Source organism: Stomoxys calcitrans, chromosome 3 (genome assembly GCF_963082655.1).
Source record: "Stomoxys calcitrans chromosome 3, idStoCalc2.1, whole genome shotgun sequence".
NCBI classification, from domain to species: Eukaryota; Metazoa; Arthropoda; class Insecta; order Diptera; family Muscidae; genus Stomoxys; species Stomoxys calcitrans.
Genome location: NC_081554.1, coordinates 185,110,198 through 185,131,440, shown reverse-complemented (window position 1 = coordinate 185,131,440; position 21,243 = coordinate 185,110,198). Strand labels below are relative to the sequence as shown.

At 39.5% G+C, this 21,243-nt stretch overlaps 1 protein-coding gene across 1 annotated transcript in view; it reads right to left on the bottom strand.

The window, feature by feature from the left end:
- LOC106093690 (gamma-aminobutyric acid type B receptor subunit 1) overlaps positions 1-21,243 on the bottom strand; it is a 400,156-nt gene that overhangs the window by 89,848 nt on the left and 289,065 nt on the right. Inside the window, exons 6-7 of the mRNA XM_059366135.1 lie at positions 6,011-6,176; positions 3,984-4,227 (exon numbers count right to left, since the gene is read on the bottom strand). Coding sequence (XP_059222118.1) covers positions 3,984-4,227; positions 6,011-6,176 — 410 coding nt within the window. The remainder of the gene's footprint in view (positions 1-3,983; positions 4,228-6,010; positions 6,177-21,243) is intronic.

The following is a 21,243-nucleotide window of genomic DNA, read 5'->3' as shown; positions in this document are numbered from 1 at the left end:
CCCTGTAGCGAAGAAAGGAACCTGAGTTCCCACTTCCGTTGGAGAACCTAAGCTCTCCCGGTCATCTTGGAGCCTGAGCCCCGGAAACCGACATAAAACTTAGCCCAAAGCTAACAGTTAAGCACTACTAAATATCCATTATTCATTATTAAACTAATTGATGCGAGGAAGTTTCAAACCATTATAATTAGAAGAGGATTCAAGCTTTCAGAATATTAGTAACATGACGATGTGTGCATTTTTATTTAAGTGAAGCAAGTAAAACGGTGTTAAGTTCAATCAAACCGAATATTGCATTACGGCCACCTTGGATAAAAATAACTTTAACAAAGAAAGAAAATGCATCATTTATGACTTTTTTATGTGTTGCTATAGGAATGGGTATGAAAAGCCAAAAACCCCGACACGGGATAGCTGTGAGCACCACACAGACTGGGATATTGAGCTCCAATTAAAGTGGTGTTCATTGCTGTCACGAGAAGTTTAGCTGCGATCTATCGGGCGGGTCCACAGGTTACGGATAGTGGAATGCTCCATACGGAATAGCTGCAACGGTAGTCGCTGACAATCAGCGGTATCGAGCGGAACGTCTCCGTGAGAGGCCGGGTGGCACCGGCTGTTGCACAAATACTGGGTGCCTATGATGCTCGATATGACAAGGCGAGTTATTGGTGCCTTTAAATAGCCAATGGGCACGCTTGACGAGGATCGCCACCTCGACATGAAAATGTGGCTACAATAACAACAAAAACAAACAAAAGGCAAAAACAAGTAATAACGTGCTAAGGTTCAGCCGTGCCGAATCTTGGGAATCCACCACCATTTCAAGTACTTTCCTCGGAATCTCTTTATAGGCAAAGAAAGGTTAATGGATAAAAATTGCCACGCTATTCAGGTTATGAAACGACTCGGACTAGTATAGGATAAGAATTGCGTCCTATATGGGCTCAAGGTATAAAATCGGGAGAACGGCAGCTATAACAGGTTATGGACCGATTCAAATCATATTTGGCACATGTGTTGAAAGTCCTAAGAGAAGTCATTGTACAAAATTTCATCCAAATCTAGAAATTGAGCCTTTTAGAGGCTCAAGAAATCAACTCTGAAGATCGGTTTATATAGCAGTCATATCAGTTTATGAACCGATTTAGAACATACTTAGCACCGATTTAGACCGTACTTAGCACACTAACAGAGTTATTGCAAGTTTTAACATAATACCTCACATACAATTTTTGACAAATCGGATCACAATTGTGCCCTCTGGGGGCTCAATAGATCAAGGTCCGAGATCTGTTTGTATGGCAGCTATATCAAGCTGTGAACCTAATTCAACCATGCTTGGCACGGCTGTTAGAAATCATAGCAAAGCATGAAAATTACAGCCAAATCGGCTAATAATTGCGGCCTCTAGCGGCTCAAAAAGTCAAGATCCAAGACGAGTTTACATGGCAACTATAGCAAGTTATGAACCGATTTCCACCGTACTAAGTAGAGTTGTTGAAAACTAAAACAAAACACTTCAAGCAAAATTTCAGCCAAATTGGGTAACAATTGGGCCCTCTAGAGGGTCAAGTATTAAAGATCCGAGATCGGTTTATATGGCAGCTATATCAGGTTATGAACTGATTTTGACTATACCTAACAGAGTTATTGGAAGTCAAAATAAAATACGTCGTTCAAAATTTCAGCGCAATCGGTTAAGAATTGTGCCCTCCAGAGGCTCAAGAAGTCTGAATCCGACGTAGGTTTATATGGCAACTGTATCAAAAAAAAAAAAAAACACGGAACGAAATGTCCCATTTACAATCCAAACCGCCCTTCACTTATGGGAAGTATATGTGCAAAATTTCAAGCGCCTAGCTATACTCTTTCGAAAGTTTTCGTGCTTTCGATGGGAGGATGGACATTTCTAAATCGTCTTAGAAAGTCAAGACGATCAAGATCATTATTTCGATGTATTGAAAAGGGAAGAAGGAAAGTCACTTCCCTTCTATGGTGGCAGGTATAAAGAAATCTTTAAAATCAAAAAAAAATGTAATTGTAGTGCCCAAAAAGAGACAAATCATAACGGTCGTGGATGACGGTTAGGGCACGTTTGGCTCATTGGCACATCACTTAGTAAACATGATTTCAAGGATGAATGTCTAATGTCAGGACTCGAACACAGGCCTTTCACACACACGGATAGGTTAACCTCTGCATGACCTCCCCTATTTAATCCCGTGTAAATAAAGTTAGCAAGGGAAACTCAATATGTCTAAGACAGATATGGCTCCTGTTTCATTTTTGGATGCGACAGACGCCATGGGAAAGCTGAAGGATGTTTGAAATGTTATGTTTGCTGCGCACACATAGAAAATTCGTTACCGATACCTTAGATTGAATTGTCATTAAGTCTCACGATGTCTTATTTTAACCATATCAATTCGTTTGCTTTAAAAAATAGCGATTTAGTAATTATGGGTAATGGAGCGTATAAGTAATAATAATTTTTTAAGTTGTAGTACTAAATGCAATTTTTTTGGGTGAAACGAATTGATACGACAAAGTTTCAAACCATTTGAAATAGAAGAAGATTCAAGCTTTAAGAATTTTAGTGGAAAGGTCATGTGTGCATTTGTTAGCTATCATTCATGAGGGTATTTTTAGGATCATTGATAAAATTGGCCTCGGATTTTTTGCTTGCAATCATAGAAAACCTCAATTTTCACAGGTGGCTCTAAAATGAGCGGAAGTTTAATCCAAAGCATTTGATCTCTAGATTTGGTGGCTAGTGTATGACATGATCATGAGCACGATATATGTGACAGGGCACACGGAAAACATTTTCCATACTGCATCATGCATTAACATATCCTGAGCAGATGCTCGTGTAGGTACGAGCCCAATCTTCTCCAGGAATATCATTAAGTGTAGGTGTATTTGCATACGTGTGTACTTCTCCTAAGCAGATGCTCGTGTAGGTAGGAGCCCACTCTTCTCCAGGAAAGTCAATACATGTAGGTGTTTTTGAATACGTGTGTACTTCTCGTCTCTTGATCTATGGTCTAGTGACTACAACTTATCTTCCCCTATTATAGATATGATATCCATTGAACCCTACTATAAGATTTTTTTTGGATGGGTTCTCATCCAATGAGCATAAATTGACCGCAGGTACACCCCAGGGCTGTGTCCTTCCTCCTTCTTTTTTTTCTCTTATTTTCATCAAAGATTTGTTGAGTCAGACATCGAACCCGATCTACTCAATTGCGGATGACAGTAATCTCAGTCATTGGTACTCATTCGACCATAGGCTGAGTATTCGAGGGATTGAGGACTAGAGACAGGTTATGGACAATACACTCTTCAAGGATATGTTGGCCATTTCTGAGTGGGGCCGAGTGAATCAAGAAGATTTGAATGCACGGAAGACTCAGTGCTATTTGTTGTCACACAAACGATTCGCTAACCCATTGCGATCATCTCTGTCTATCAACGGTATAGATGTTGAGCAATCAGAAGCTCTTGATATTCTGAGCATGAAAATGCAAAGTGATGTCCGTTGGGCTAAACATGTATTTGAAGTGTCAAAAGAAGCATTCAAGTGTTTAGGCTTCCTTAAACGATGTAAGAATTACTTCACTCCGTCTGATCTTCTTAACATCTACACCACTTTCATAAGACCAAAAATGGAGTACAACTAACTTGTATGGGATGGAGCTTCGAAACCATCCTTGGAGCTACTGGACCGTATAAAGAGGAGAGCGATGGCGTTGATTGGGGACAGTAGGGTATCCAACTATATTGCCTCCCTAAAACATCGTTGCAATGTGGGTTGTTTGGCTCTGTTCTATCGGTACTTTTATGGTGTATGTTCGTCTTCTTATTCCTGACGAATATTTTCATTCCTTTTCAATTTTTTCCTTTGTTTCACCAACAATTCAATTTTTTCTACAAACGCTAATTTTTTGTAACTTTTCTTCTACTTTTTTACTTACCGATACTCCCAAAAATTGCGTTGAATTCATTGCTGCATATATCTCATCAGCAATGTCTTTGTCGTTGTATGTGAATTCCTTTAAAGTTTTATTACGATTCTGGAGTCTTTCCATGCTACGATTGAAGGCCAATGCCACACTCCAAACGGCATCATAGGCCAGAGGGGCTTCCTGATAGCCTTCCGGATAGCGATCATTGTTAATGTCGAAACCCTCCTCCTTGAGGGCTTGATTTAGCCGAACACTAGGCAAAATAACAAAAAGAAGAAAACAAAAAAACAAAAGTTAGAAAAGCAAGGAAGTAGGAAATAATAATAACAAGTAAAAGCGTGCTAAGTTCGGCCGGGCCGAATCTTATATACCCTCCACCATGGATCGCATTTGTCGAGTTTTTTTCCCGGCATCTCTTCTTAGGCAAAAAAAAGGATATAAGAAAAGATTTGCTCTGCTATTAGAGCGATATCAAGATATGGTCCGGTTTGGACCACAATTAAATTATATGTTGGAGACCTGTGTAAAATGTCAGCCAATTCGAATAAGAATTGCGCCCTTTGTGGGCTCAAGAAGTAAAAGAGAGAAATCGATTTATATGGGAGCTGTATCGGCCTATAGACCAATTCAGACCATAATAAACACATATGTTAATGGCCATGAGAGAATCCGTCGTACAAAATTTCAGGCAAATCTGATAATAATTGCGACATCTAGAGGCTCAAGTAGTCAAGATCCCAGATCGGTTTATATGGCAGCTATATCAGGTTATGAACCGACTTGTACTTTATTTGACATAGTTGTTGAAAGTAACAATAAAAAACATCTTGCGAAATTTCAGCCAAATCGGATAGAAATTGAGCCCTCTAGAAGCTCAAGAAGTCAAGTCCCCAGATCTGTTTATATGACAGCTATATCAGGTTATAAACCGATTTGAACCATATTTGGCACAGTTGTTAGATATCATAACAAAATACTACGTGCCAAAATTCATTCAAATTGGATAAGAATTGCGCCCTCTAGAGGCTCAAGAAGTCAAGCCCCAAGATCGGTTTATATGACAGCTATATAAGGTTATGGACCGATTTAAACCATACTTGGCACAGTTGTTGGATATCGTAACAAAACACGTCGTGCAAAATTCCATTCCAATCGGATAAGAATTGCGCACTCTAGAGGCTCAAGAAGTCAAGACCCAAGATCGGTTTATATGGCAGCTATATCAGGTTATAAACCGATTTGAACCATATTTGGCACAGTTGTGGGATATCATAACAAAACACGTCGTGCAAAATTTCATCCCAATCGGATAAGAATTGCGCACTTCAGAGGCTCAAGAAGTCAAGACCCAAGATCGGTTTATATGGCAGCTATATCAGATTATGAACCGATTTGAACCATACTTGGCACAGTTGTTGGATATCATAACAAAACACGTCGTCCAAAATTGCATTCCAATCGGATAAGAATTGCGCACTCTAGAGGCTCAAGAAGTCAAGACCCAAGATCGGTTTATATGGCAGCTATTTCAGGTTATGAACCGATTTGAACCATACTTGGCACAGTTGTTGGATATAATAACAAAACACGTCGTGCAAAATTTCATTCCAATCGGATAAGAATTGCGCACTTTAGAGGCTCAAGAAATCAAGACCCAAGATCGGTTTATATGGCAGCTATATCAAAACATGGACCGATATGGCCCATTTACAATACCAACCGACCTACACTAATAAGAAGTATTTGTGCAAAATTTCAAGCGGCTAGCTTTACTCCTTCGGAAGTTAGCGTGCTTTCGACAGACAGACGGACGGACGGACGGACGGACGGACGGACGGACGGACAGACGGACGGACATGGCTAGATCGACATAAAATTTCACGACGATCAAGAATATATATACTTTATGGGGTCTCAGACGAATATTTCGAGTAGTTACAATCAGAATGACGAAATTAGTATACCCCCCATCTTATGGTGGAGGGTATAAAAAGAGAAATAGGAAAATCCCTCTCTAGTTTTCTATGGCAACTTACCGAAATCCATCGGCTGTCATGCCCGATATGGTGGTTTGATTGTTCTGATTCCACATCAAAGCTTCTGTGGTTAAATGTCCTTCGGCAGCGAGACGCATTTGTTCAACCGAACAGGAAATATCTTCATTTTCCAAATTGACCTCATACCAGTTGTCCTCATACCAGCCTAAAAGTAGACAGCAAAAAACGAAAAACTTAAATTATTATCCTATAGACAAAGCACAATCATTGACTTTATTTCTCCACAGAACAGCTGCTAGGAGGACAAAGAAAAAAGGAAATTATTCACGGCCCATTTGCTTTGAAGAATATCTTTTGAAAGGGGCATTTTTACATGACCACAACATTAATCACCTGTCAGTTGAAGAAGTTCGAAAGAAAACAAATTAAGAAAATCAAGCATAGTTTTTCCAATCGATATCGAGAAAATATCAATTCATTATTGTCATAGGGGAGAGGCTTTTTATTATGTAATTATAGACTTACTAAAGCTTTTTTAGTCTTCCCAATAGTTTGTTTTAAAATGATTTTCTAACCTTGTATGTTTTTTCCCTTGAATTTTAGCTCTTTATTTTCTTTGAATTTTCGCATCTGATTTTTTTTGGCCTTGCGTAGAGATCTTCCCCTAAGAGTTTTGCCTTTGGTCTTGATTAAGAACCTCTTGATGCTGGGCCACACTATTCGATAGTGACAAATAGTTTCATTTGAAATTCCACTTAACTGAGGGCTTTAGCTGTCACCTTCATTCAGATTTTACACAGTAAAGTTAGAAAATATTTTCGATTGAAATTAATTGCTTGTAATGAGAGAAGAGGATTGCATTGGATTGGAAATAATGAAGTCGCAAAATTAATGAGGTCATGTGGATTTGGTGGTCTTTGTCAGTAAGTACGTGTTTGTGATTTATGCAAGTCACAGTTGAAAAGTTTTCGTTTAAGCGCTATTTTGAATTGCATCCTCAAAGTGTTGCATAGTTTTAGGGGAGTAAAGAAAAATTTGTTTCTTGTGGATTAACATCACAACTTGAAAAGTATGAAAACATTGAATATGACTTGTGTTTAAGGGAAGATTTTTTTTGCTTTTGGGGAAAAAGCATTGATTTCAGATATTAGAAAAAGAACTCAAAACAAATAAAAAAGCATTAAGTTCAGCCGTGTAGAACTTTTAATTCCGTGGATATATTTATTATCAAAATTTATTACAACACTACTAGATTTATATGTAGTCCGATCTTAACCATAATTGGTTCAGGTGCCGAGAAACGCTGTAACAGTTCGAAATTTCAGCGAAATCGGGTAATAAGTGCGCCATTCATGTGATTAAGACCATAAAACCTGCGTTTATCACCCGGTTTCGCTTGAATTTGACACAGAGACTTGGATTAAGCCTCCCGTCATTCGATCATCATATAATTCAGATCAGACTATATTTAGCTATAGCTGACACATAGACTGATATTCCAATTTATGTTCTTAATCCCGTAAAAATTTCCTTATTTCCCGAATTCGCTGAAACTGTGGAGAGTTCTGGGGACCTGAATCATATATGATCCAGACCAGCCCCCATGGACCATCATGGTTGAGATTTCGATATAGCTCCCATATAAACCTAACTCCAGATTTGACTTCTTCAGCCCCTGGAAGCCTCAATTTCAGCCTCACACTTAGCTGAAATTTTGCATGTAGTTTTCCGTTATGACTTCTAACAACTGTGTTGACTACGGTCTAAATCGGTCTACAACCTGATATAGCTCCCACATAACCGATCTCTCGATTTGACTTCTTGAGACCCTGGAAATCGCATTTTTTGTGCGATTTGGGTGGAACTTTGCACTTGGTGTTCTTGTATGACTTCCCATAACTGTTCCTAGTACAGTCCAAATCGGTCTATAACCTGGGTATAGCTCCCATATAGACCGATCGCCTGATTTGACGCCCTTAGATTAGGTTAGGTTGAATGGGTTGCCCACCAAAGGTGAGTACACTCGAAGGCCAGTTTGGTCCATTGTGAGACCTTGGAATAGAGGTTATACGACCTCTTATCGAACGCCAGCAATTCCTTGGTCCTCCTCTGGTCGATGACTAGCCATAGCGCCTTCGCAGTCCGGCAACCATCCACCGAGTCTCACCTCGCCACCGACGCTGCCCTGGCCATCTCCTTTACTGTGTTCAGAAGTTCCACAAATGGCACGTAGGCAAGACCGATGAGTGGTCCGCCAGGCGCAGACGAACCTCTCCTGGCGCACTGGTCCGCCCTCTCATTTCCTGGAATCCCCTCATGCCTAGGAACCCATGTCGGCGTCCCGTTGTGGGCCGGGAGCCTATCCAGGATCTCCAAACAATACGCCACGCATCCCGATCTAACCATCCTCGACCTCAAGGCCTTGCCGGTAAATAGCTTACCACAATTTCTCATGCGGCCACTTCAATAGCAGAGACCTCTGCCTGAAAGACCGTACACTTGTCCGGAATCGAGGCAACTGCTACAGAAGTCACTGTGCGGTATCCCCAGGCGCGCTGACAAGCGGCCTATGGCACACTGTCTGGTTATGACCCCCGTCAAGGTACTCATCGACCTCTCATCAAACGCCAGCAACTCTCTCGTCCTCCTCTGGTCAATGACTAGCAATAGCGCACTCGCAGTTCGGCAACCATCCACCGAGTCCAACCTCGCCACCGACGCCGCCCTAGCCATCCCCTCAGTGTTTAGTAGCTCGACAAATGGCACGTAGACAAGACCGATGACTGGTCCGCCCGGCGGCGCAGACGCCCTCCAGGCGCACTCGTCCGCCCTCTCATTTCCTGGAAACCCCTCATGCCCAGGAACCCATGTCGGCGTCCCATCGTGGGCCGGAAGCCTATCCAGGGACTCCAAACAAGCCGCCACCCATCTCGATCTTACCATCCTCGACCTCAAGGCCTTGAGCACCGCCATATTGTCCAGCTCGATCCCACCATCCTCGACCCCAAGACCTTGAGCACCGCCATATTGTCCACATAAATCTAGGGTTTTAATGGGGATGGGTAAATTCCCTACCAGAATTCTTTTGCGGCTACTCTTATGGCATAAACCTCTGCCTGAAAGACCCTACACTCGTACAGTAGTCTCAGAGACATACCCATATTGAGTGCGTCAGAGTTGACACCCATTCCAGTCCTTGACTCCATCTTGAAGCCATCTGTGTAGATCGAGGTCTCATCCTCCTCAAGTACACCATTCGCCCTCCATTCGTTTCTCTCAGGAAATCGAATCGCGAATGCCCTCACCCCAGTTGGTACCGGTGCCAGTTAGTCTGAGATACTCCTCAGTCTACCCTCCGCATCCTTAACACCCAGAATCGAGCTGTGGCCGCAACCATCCTCCTTCATCATGCCGAGCTCCCTCAGCCTAAGCGTGAACCTGGCGGCTCAATTCCAATTATAGGCCCCAATAGGCTGCACATCCAGCATCGCCTCCAGACCTGCCTACGGTACAGATCTCAATGCCCCTGTGATCGCGACACAGGCTAGTCTCTGGACATTCACAAACTTCCTAGCACGAATCGAAGGGGAAGACCCTACGGTATTCCACCATACCAGCGCCCCATAGGGCAGTATTGGTCTCACGATCGCCATATACGTCCTATATGGCCATCCTCCTGCAGAAGTAAAAAGCGCACAGTTTCTTACGGCTTCTTTTCACGGTGTTCCTTTTCCAGGACAGTTTTGAATCGAGGACTATGCCTAGGTGCTTCGCCTATTTCGACAGCCGGGGGATGACCCCGTCCTAGGATGGGAGTCCGAACTCCGGTATCTTATATCTACGCGTAAAGAACTCCAGCTCCGTCTTCCATGGATTAGTCTTCAACCCATTTCTGGTAGCCCATCGCGACAACCTCTTCAGTGACGCTTCCATGATCTCGCTGATCGTCGATAGACACCTGCCCCGGAGCAGCAGTACGACGTCGTTCGCTTTATCGAACATAACATGAGCCCTTACAAGCCGCAATTTTTGTCCGATTTGGCTGAAATTTTTGCATGTTGTATTCTGTTATGACTTCCAACAACTGTGCTAAGTACGGTCCAATTGGTCTAAAACTGGATATAGCTCCCATATTTTAGAAGAATCCATGGTGGTGGATTCCCAAGATTCGGCCCGGCCGAGCTTCGTTTTTTTTTTTAATTTTTTTATGATAATTTATTCTTCATAGATGTTTGCTCATTTTTGTAGATATCTTATGTCAGTTGTTCCTTTCAACATTTTTTGTTATTTCTGGCTCGCCTTTGCCTTTGATCATATTCCTCCTTTTCGGCTTTTTTTACAACTGTTGTTCCCCTTAAGACCCATTTTATATTTGGAAACTTTCTATAGAGTTTTCCATATATAAAGAGACCAATTTCTGGGAAAGTTGCTACTGTATTGCCTTTACAAGTATGGCTGCACAAATATTTGCATTGGTTTTGTACACTTGTGGGAAAAATCTCTACAAAAGGGCTTTGAAGTTTTAATTGTGGTTAATTTGTAGTACATTTTTTTCTAGAAATTTTGAAAGAAATTATAAGCAGTAGCTGCAAACTATTTTGCAAGAAAATGTTTAAGGGTCATTAGTTGACTCGCCAAAATCCTCTTTCTTTGGCCTCCATTTAGTTTTTGGTTTTGTTGCATTGCGCCAATCTCCCTTTTTTGGGATTTTTAGATGTGGTGGCCATCCTTATGGCAATAATGTTTAAATGTTTTGTGGATGCCAGGCAAAATTAAGTTGTTCTCCCTTATTTGACCAAAAACTTTCAACTCTCAACTTTTAAATTGTTGTAATCTTTTAAGAAGAGTTTTTTTTTGCTTCTATTTAGTTTACTCTGCCAACCACATTTGACCAGGCAAGGGCCAAAACTTTAATTCGTTGCATACCGCAAGGCGTTTGGTGGTCAAGAGAAACGGAAGTAGCCCTTAGGGGAAAAATCTTGATGTGGTTTAGGCAAATTTGCATTGGAAGAAAATATTGGCCATAATTTTTGGGGAGAAGAGAAGGATGAAAGTTTATTTGCATAAAATTTGGCAAAACATAGTGGAGACCATTGTTAAAGAGTAAGAAATTATAGTTTCGAATTGCAAAAACTATTTTTGAAGGCTTTAAATTTTTTGGTATAATAAGAATTTTTTTTCGGAATTTTAAATCAAATAATTAATGTTTTTATTAAAAATTAAATTAAAACTTCAAATAATTAATGTTTTTATTAACAATATTTGGAATAACAATGATTAAAACTATAATTTGTTGCATTCCTCAAGGGGTTAAGTTAAACAATCATAATAAGTGGCAATGATTTGAAAAAAAGGATTCTTCTTTTTTCAATAGCAAAACAACGCCTTCTGTTTTTGGTGGGCTAGCTTCTCGCCGGTCATTAAAGGGTTAGTTTCAAAATTTTAAATAAAACTATGGGAAAAATCTTTATATGGCTTAGGCAAATTTCCGAAGGAAAGAAAATTTTGGCCATAACTTTTGGGGAGAAGAGAAGAAAGTTTATTTGCATAAAGCTTGGCAAAATTGGTGGAGACCATAGCAAAAACAATTTTGAAGGCTTTAAATTTGTGGTATAATGGGAATTTTTACAGAATTTTAAAACAAATAAATAATGTTTTTATTGTATGTCAACACTATTTGGCGAATTACTGATCAAAACAGTTATTTGTTGCATACTTCAAGGCGTTAAGTTAAATAATCATAAGAAGTTTTGTGAAGGTAATTCCGCCAATGATTTGAAAAAGAAGATTTTTTTTTTAATTTAAAGAGCAAACTACGCCTTCTGTGTTTAATTTATTAATTTGTTTAGTTAATCTCTTCAAGGCTAGTTTCAAAATTTTAATTTCATTTCATAAAAATCCTTTTTTATATTGGTAAAACGAACCTACTTTCATTGCATTTCATTTTATTTTTATACCAACCACCGAAGGATCGGGGCATATTCATTTTGCCATTCCGCTTGCAACACATCGAAATATCCATTTCCGACCCTATAGAATATATTTATTTTTGATCAGCGTAAAAATTTAAGACAATCTAGCCATGTCCGTCCGTCTGTCTGTCCGTCCGTCTGTTCGTCTGTCCGTCTGTCTGTCCGTCCGTCTGTCCGTCCGTCCGTCCGTCTGTCCGTCCGTCTGTCCGTCCGTCCGTCTGTCCGTCCGTCTGTCCGTCCGTCTGTCCGTCCGTCCGTCTGTCCGTCCGTCTGTCCGTCCGTCTGTCCATCCGTCTGTCCGTCCGTCTGTCCGTCCATCTGTCCTACCGCCTGTCTGTCCGTCCATCTGTCCGTCCGTCCCATAAAGGCCCATAAAAGCCACAATTATTATGCGATTTTGCCAAAATTTGGGACAGCGAGTTGTGTTAAACCCCTCGATATGTTTCATCAATTTGGCTCAGATCGGTCCAGATTTGGATATAGCTGCCATATAGACCGATCTTTCGATTTAAAGTTTTGGACCCATAAAAGGCGCATTCATTATCCGATGTCGCCGAAATTTGGATACAGTGAGTTAGGTTGGGCCCCTCGACATCTTCCTGGAATATGACACAGATCGGTTTAGATTTGGATATAGTGCTATATAGACCGATCTCTCGATTTAAGGTTTTGGGCCCATAAAAGGCTCATTTATTATCCGATGTCGCCGAAATTTGGGACAGTAAGTTGTGTTAGGCCCTTCGACATCCTTCTTTAATTTGGATCAGATCGGTTCAGATTTGGATATAGCTGCCATATAGACCGATCCCTCGATTTAAGGTTTTGAACCCATAAGAGGCGCATTTATTGTCCGATTTCGCCAAATTTTGGGACTGTGAGTTGTATTTGTCCCCTCAACATTCTTTTTTAGTTTGGCCCAGATCTGTCCAGATTTGAATATAGCTACCATATATTCTGATCTCTCGATATAAGGTTTTGGGCCCATAAAGGGCGCATTTTGTCCGATTTTGCCAAAACTTGAAAAATTGAGTTGTGTCATGCCATTGGACATCCCTCTTCAATTTGGTCCAGATCGGTTCAGATTTGCATATAGCTTCCATATAGACAGATATCTCCATTTAGGGTCTTGGGCCCATAAAAGCCACATTTATTATCCGATTTTGAAAAAATTTTGAACAACAAGTTGGGTTAGGCCATCTGGCATCCTTCTTCAATTTGGCCTAGATCGGTTCTGATTTGCATATAGCTGTCATATAGACCGATCCCTCGATTTAAGGTTTTGAACCCATGGAAGGCGCATTTATAGTCCGATTTCCCCAAAATTTTAGACTGTGAGTTGTGTTTATCCCTTCAATATTCTTCTTCAAGTTGGCTCAGATCGGTTCAGATTTGGATATAGACCGATATCCCGATTTAAAGTCTTGGCCCCATATAAGGCACATTTATAATCCGATTTCGCTGAAATTTAACACAGTGGCTTATGTTAGGCTTTTTGACATCCACGTCGTATATGGTTCAGATCGGTCTTTATTTGGATATGGCTACCAAAGAGACCAATATTTTTTTCTACAGAATTGAACAATGACTTGTACTTATTAGACCTCTTAATATCCGTGTCGAATTTGGTCTAAATCGGTCCATATTTCGATAAAGCTACTATGGGGTCATAAGTTATGTATTTTTCATCGGATTTTGACGAAAGCTGGTTTACATATTTTTCCGAGGTGGTGGGTATTCAACGCCTTTTTACTTGTTTTTGGTAAAACGAACCTCCCTTCATTGCATCTCAATTTATTTTTATACCCTCCACCATAAGATGGGGGGTATACTAATTTCGTCATTCTGTTTGTAACTACTCGAAATATTCGTCTGAGACCCCATAAAGTATATATATTCTTGATCGTCGTGAAATTTTATGTCGATCTAGCACGCTAACTTCCGAAGGAGTACAGCTAGCCGCTTGAAATTTTGCACAAATACTTCTTATTAGTGTAGGTCGGTTGGTATTGTAAATGAGCCATATCGGTCCATGTTTTGATATAGCTGCCATATAAACCGATCTTGGGTCTTGACTTCTTGAGCCTCTAGAGTGCGCAATTCTTATCCGATTGGGATGAAATTTTGCACGACGTGTTTTGTTATGACATCCAACAACTGTGATAAGTATGGTTCAAATCGGTCCATAACCTGATATAGCTGCCATATAAACCGATCTTGGGTCTTGACTTCTTGAGCGTCTAGAGTGCGCAATTCTTATCCGATTGGAATGAAATTTTGCACGACGTGTTTTGTTATGACATCCAACAACTGTGCCAAGTATGGTTCAAATCGGTTCATAACCTGATATAGCTGCTATATAAACCGATCTGGGATCTTGACTTCTTGAGCCTCTAGAGGTCGCTATTATTATCCGATTTGCCTGAAATTTTGTACGACGGATTCTCTCATGACCATTAACATACGTGTTTATTATGGTCTGAATCGGTTTATAGCCTGATATAGCTCCCATATAAATCGATCTCTCTATTTAACTTCTTGAGCCCACAAAGGGCGCAATTCTTATCCGAATTGGCTGACATTTTACACAGGTCTCCAACATATAATTTAATTGTGGTCCAAACCGGACCATATCTTGATATCGCTCTAATAGCAGAGCAAATCTTTTCTTATATCCTCTTTTTGCCTAAGAAGAGATGCCGGGAAAAGAACTCGACATATGCGATCCATGGTGGAGGGTATATAAGATTCGGCCCGGCCGAACTTAGCACGCTTTTACTTGTTTCTTCTTTTAATGTATTTAATTTTTCCTCAGACTCTCACCTTGGCAATTTCATTACTCAATTCTCTTATCGTTGCTTCTTCACTCATACATGGTCATGTGTGCTGTGCTGTGCTTGTCTATGTCATTGCCTGAGTTTATAAAATGAGGTCTCCAATTCATGACAATCATCCTCCATGACAATCATCCTTAATTTCGTATAATCAAACCATTTTTCTTTCATCTCAAATAGAGGGAATCAAAAAGAGTAATTAAAAATCAATGAGAAAAAAGAAAAATTGCCAACGAAAGCATCTCGACAACTGATGCAATCAGTTGTGAGTTAAGAAGAAATGTCATCACCATGTACGAAAGAAAATCCTTGCTAATGAAGTCAATAATGAGGTCAATAGCATAAAATCCCATAATTGAGAGAAAACAAGGCACATAATAGGCAACAATTGTGGGCCACACAGGAAAAACAAGCTGGGGAAAAACGAATTTGAAGAAAACTCAAAACAAAATGTTTAATTAAAATGCTGCTTGTAGCAGGACTTAGTCAAGGATTACAAAACAGTTGAAAAAAAATTATTTAACAGACAACAAAAAACAAAACAGACTAGGAAAGATGCAAAAATACTGAAAGCTAATCAAAAATTCCATAATGACGTTGAAGTCCAGGCAATTTGAAGGCAGCAGAATATTTTTGAAATGAGTTATACGAATTTGTTCATTTAATTTATAAACATCGTTAAAAATGATTATGCCAATACCTTAAAATTTTGCATTGAATTTAGTTTTTATTTCTTAATCATTCATTTTTTATAAACTTCCCTTAAATGTTGATTGTAAGCTACAACTCTTGAGTCTCAATATCGCTCTGAGCCACTGGGACATTTTACAATTATCCTTGCACAAGTTTGGAACTGCATAGTTCTCTTGATTACATTATAGGGGGGGAAATTTCATTACCATTAGTACTGACATTTCCTTTCTCATGCATGTGCTCATATCCTTGTGTGTATTCTCCACGCCTTTTGTTCAATGAAAGTTTAATTAGTTAAGTTTTAACGGTTGCTTGGAGGGCAACGGGATAAGCAATGAAAATAAATGAAGGATAATAATAATTAAATTAAAGCAAATTAAGAAAATTAAACTGTGAGACGAAATGGTCTTGCTCGAGCGGAGAATATAAATGAGCAACAAGAATGTGCGGAATATATGTTGTTTTAATGGGGTAGAAAAGCAAGGAGCAAGGAGAAAAATCAGCAAATTGTTTAGATCACAGCATTGTTGTTGAAAGAAAGAAGTAAGAATGCACTAAGAACAGCCGGGCTGAATGATAGGTATCAATCATCGAAGATACTGCTTAATATATTCACAATTTAGCAGATAATTGTGAAAAAACAAAAAAAAAAAAATCTATAAAAAAATGAGTGAGGACTCAAGTGGTGGCTCAATATGTCAAATCAGAGAATTGTTCATACGTGAATTAATTTTGAAATGGGCGTTGGGGGAAATAATGGATTATTAATTAAGTGGGAAAATTGTGTCAAGCCCCCAAAAGTAGGCAACATTTTTTAAACAAAATCCAAAATAATCAATGAGAAAGCTAAAACGAAAAAAGCAATTAAATACATGATTTTATCGTCCGAGACGAATCTTATCTAATATCCACCTAACATTATTCAAGTTCTTTACACGGTATCTCTTTTTACACGGTATCGCTTCAGACCCTTCATCGTTATATCGGTCTGTATGGCAGCTATATCTAAATATATACCATATGTAGGTCAGTTGTCGGGAAGCTTTAAGCTATTAACTGTTTCAAATTTCAGCAAAATCGGATGAAAAATAAAGTTTTTATTGCCTTCAGACCCCTTATCGGGAGATCGGTCTATATGGCAGCTATATCTAATTATGGACCGATCTAATCCATATTTAGTTCTGATGTCGGGAGGTTTAAAATAACCCACTGTTGCAAATTTCACCGAAATCGGGTAATAAATGAAGCTTTTGTGGGTAATAAATAAAGCTTTATCGGGAAATCGGTCTATATGGTTGCTATATCTAAATATAGTCCGATCTGAACCATATTTGGGTCAGCTGTCGGGATCACTGTTTAAAATTTCGCCAAAATCGGATGAAAAAATAGTTTTTATGGGCATTAGACCCTTTATCGGAAAATCAGTCTATATAGCAACTATATACAAATATGGTCCGATTTGGCACGTTCAAGAACTTAACCAGCGTGCATCAAGAAGACAAATTTGTGCAAAATTTCAGCTCAATATCTCAATTTCTGAAGGCTCTAGAGTGATAACAATGGACGGGCGGACAGACGGCAGACGGACAGACACACGGACATCGTTAAATCGTCTTAGAATTTTATGACGGTATAAAAGATACTACGTACACCAGGTGGTGTAGGTTATTATATAGTCGGTTCCGCCCGACTTTTGCCTTTTCTTACTGGTTACTTGTTAACATTTTTTTCAGCAGTCATCATTTTGTCCATATATTTTGAGCAAATTTGTGAGGCCTTCATCTTCGATTTACCATATCCGGCATTTTTATTTGCAACATTATATTCGTATTGCAGGGTTTATCATTCCTTTTGAGGGCCTCTAGTACACCATCAAATTAAACAAATGTTTTCAAACCAAACTGATTCTTTTCGCCAAGGCTTTCTGTGAAAAACGAGCTTCATTGAATTTAACACCATTTTTATTTCATTCTATAAACTACTACCACTCACTGCCTTCTACTGCCATTGCAATCTACCCATATTTCCCATTTCAATTTCCTTTCAGCTTTTCTAAACACTCTGATTTTCCATCGTTTAACAAAGACCTTTGGAAAAGTAATTGATTCATTAATTTTAAGTCATAAATCGTTTGATGTCATTTGTTACTCTCACTCTGTGCTAGAATGGTTGTCTGGGGAGTGGGGCGAGGAGTGTGTTGGCTGGTATGGAAAATTAATAGTTGCAAGAGAAAAATGTAATGAACAAATTTTAATGCTTTTTGCGGAAGCATAAGTACTGCAACCAAACAACAAGCACAACCAAACCAAACCAAACAACCTTTCAAAGTAAAACAACATCATTTATTACACCTACAGGTAAACATTAAAGGGGGTTAATGAAAGAAATTCGAAAAGAAATTTTGATAAAAATTTTCTTTGGATAGGTTTCGCTTAATTATTCTATCACAAAACAAGTAAAAAGGCGTTAAGTTCGGCCGGGCCGAGCATTGGATACCCACCACCTGGTGAAAATTGCATACTCTATGTCCCATAGCAGTTATAGCGAAATGTGTTCCGATTTGGACCAAATACTAATAAGTACCAGTCATTGTTCAATTGTGTATAACAAAATATTGGACTTTTTTGTAGCTATTGGGTTGCCCAAAAAGTAATTGCGGATTTTTTAAAAGAAAGTAAATGCATTTCTTATAAAACTTAGAATGAGCTTTAATCAAATATACTTTTTTTACACTTTTTTTCTAAAGCAAGCTAAAAGTAACAGCTGATAACTGACAGAAGAAAGAATGCAATAACAGAGTCACCAGCTGTGAAAAAATTTGTCAACGCCGACTATATGAAAAATCCGCAATTACTTTTTGGGCAACCCAATATAACTAAAAATAAACCGATCTTAACCATATACAACATGGATGTCGAAAAGCCTAACATAAATCACTGTGTCAAATTTCAGTGAAATCAGATTATAGATGCGACTTTTTTGGGGCCAAGACTTTAAATCTAGATATCGGTCAATATGACAGGTATATGCAAATCTTAATCGATCTAGACCAGATTTCAGAAATATGTAGAGGGGTTTAACTTAACACTCTGTCCCAAATTTCGGCAACATCGGACAATAAATGCGCCTTTTATGGATCCAAAACATTATATCGAGAGGCGAGTATATATGGAAGCTATATCCATATCTGGACCGATCTGAACCAAATTGAAGAAGGATGTGATGGGCCTAGCAAAACTCACTGTCCCAAATTTCGGCGGCATCGGACAATAAATGTGCTTTTTATGGCCCAAAACCTAAAACAGAGATGTCGGTCTATATGGCAGCTATATCCAAATCTGTGCCATGTTGTCGAAGTATGTCTAGGCGCTTAACTTAAATCACTATCCCAAATTTCGGCGACATCGGACAATAAATGCCCTTTTTATGGCCCCAAAACCTAAAACCGCGAGATCGGTCTATATGGCAGCTATATCCAAATCTGAGCCGATCTGGGCCAAATTGACGAGGGATGTCGAAGGGCCTAACACATCTCATTGTTCCAAATTTCAGCAAAATCGTATAATAAATGTGGCTTTTATGCGCCTAAGACCCTAAATCGGAGAATCGGTCTATATGGCAGCTTTATTAAAATCTGAACCGATCTTGGTAAAATTAACGAAGGAAGTCGAAGGGCCCAACACAACTCATTGTACCAAATTTAAGCAAAATCGGATAATAAATGTGGCTTTTTTGGGCCTAAGATCCTAAATCGAAGGATCGGTCTATATGGAAGCTATATTCAAATCTGAACCGATCTGGGCCAAATTGACGAAGGATGTTGAAGGACCTAACACAACCCACTGTCCCAAATTTCAGCAAAATCGGGTAATAAATGTGGCTTTTATGGATCTAAGACCCTAAATCGGAGGATCGGTCTATATGGCAGCTATAACCAAATCTGTACCGATCCGGTCCAAATTAACGAAGAATGTCGAAGGGCCTAACACAATTCATTGTCCCAAATTTCAGCAAAATCGGATAATAAATGTGGCTTTTATGGGCCAAAGACCCTAAATCGGAGCGTCGGTCTATATGACAGCTATATTCAAATCTGAACCGATCCGGTCCAAATTGACGAATAATATCGAAGGGCCTAACACAACTCACTGTCCCAAATTTCGGCAAAATTGGATAATAAATGTGGCTTTTATGGCCCAAAGACCCTAAATCGGAGGATCGGTCTATATGACAGCTGTATCCAAATATATACCGATCTAGGCGAAATAAGAGGAGGATGTCGAAGGGCCCAACACAACTCATTGTCCCAAATTTCAGCAAAATCGGATAATAAATGTGGCTTTTATGGACCTAAGACCCTTAATCGAAGAATCGGTCTATATGGCAGCTATATCCAAATCTGAACCGATCCGGGCCAAATTGACAAAATTGTCGAAGGGCCTAACACAACTCACTGTCCCAAATGTCAGCAAAATCCTTTTACGGGCCCAAGAACCTAAATCGGAGAATCGGTCTATATGGGGCTATATCAAGATATAGTCCCATATAGCACATTTTCGAACTTAACCTGCTTATGGACAAAAAAAGTCTGTGCAAAGTTTCAGCTCCATATCTCCATTTTTAAAGACTGTAGCGTGATTTCAACAGACAGACGGAAAAGCATGCTAACTTTCGAAGGAGTAAATCTAGCCGCTTGAAATTTTGCACAAATGCTGTTTATAAGTGTAGGTCGCTTGGTACTGAAAATAATATATGCCGATCTTGGGTCTTGACTTCTTGAGCTTCTAGAGTGCGTAATTCTCATCCGATTTGACTGAAATTTTGAACGTGGTATTTTGGTATTACTTCCAACAACTGCGCTAAGTATGGTTCAAATCGGTTCATAATCTGGTATAGCTGTCATATAAACCGATCCAGGGTCTTGACTTCTTGAGCCTCTAGAGGGCGCAATTCTCATCCGATTTGGTTGAAATTTTGCTCGTAGTGTTTCCGTATCACTTTCAACAACTTCGCCAAGGATGGTTGAAATCGGTTCATAATCTGGTATAGCTGTCATATAAACCGATCTTGGATCTTGACTTCTTGAGCCTCTAGAGGGCGCAATTATCATCCGTTTTGGGTGAAATTTTGTACAACGGTTTCTCCCACGACCTTGAAATTTTGCATGAAGTGTTTTGTTGTGACTTCCAATAACTGTGCTGAGTATGGTTGAAATCGGTGCAAAACTTGATATAGCTGCCATATAAACCGATCTGGGATCTTGACTTCTTGAGCTTCTAGAGGGTGCAATTCTTATCAGATTTGGATGAAATTTTGTACAACGGTTTCTCTCACGACCTTCAACATACGTGTCTCATATGGTCTGAGTCAATCAATAGCTTGATACAGCTCCCAAATAAACCTATCTCCCGATTTTGCTTCTTCAGCCCCTACAAGGCGCAATTCTTATCCGAATGAACTGAAATATTGCACAATGACTTCTACAATGTTCAGCATTTATTTATGATCCGAATCGGACTATAATTTGATATAGCTCCAATAGCATAACAGTTTTTATTCAATATTCTTTGTTTGCGTAAAAAGAGATACAGCGCATGGAACTAAACAAATGAGATCCATGGTGGAGGTTATATAAGATTCGGCCCGGCCGAACTTAGCACGTTCTTACCTGTTTTAGTTTCTAGTATTTTTACCCTCTCTAATATCCATTTGGCTTGAAGAGCACTTTTGTTTACTTGAAGCCGTTACAGATTTCCACAAACATTTTGAAATTTAT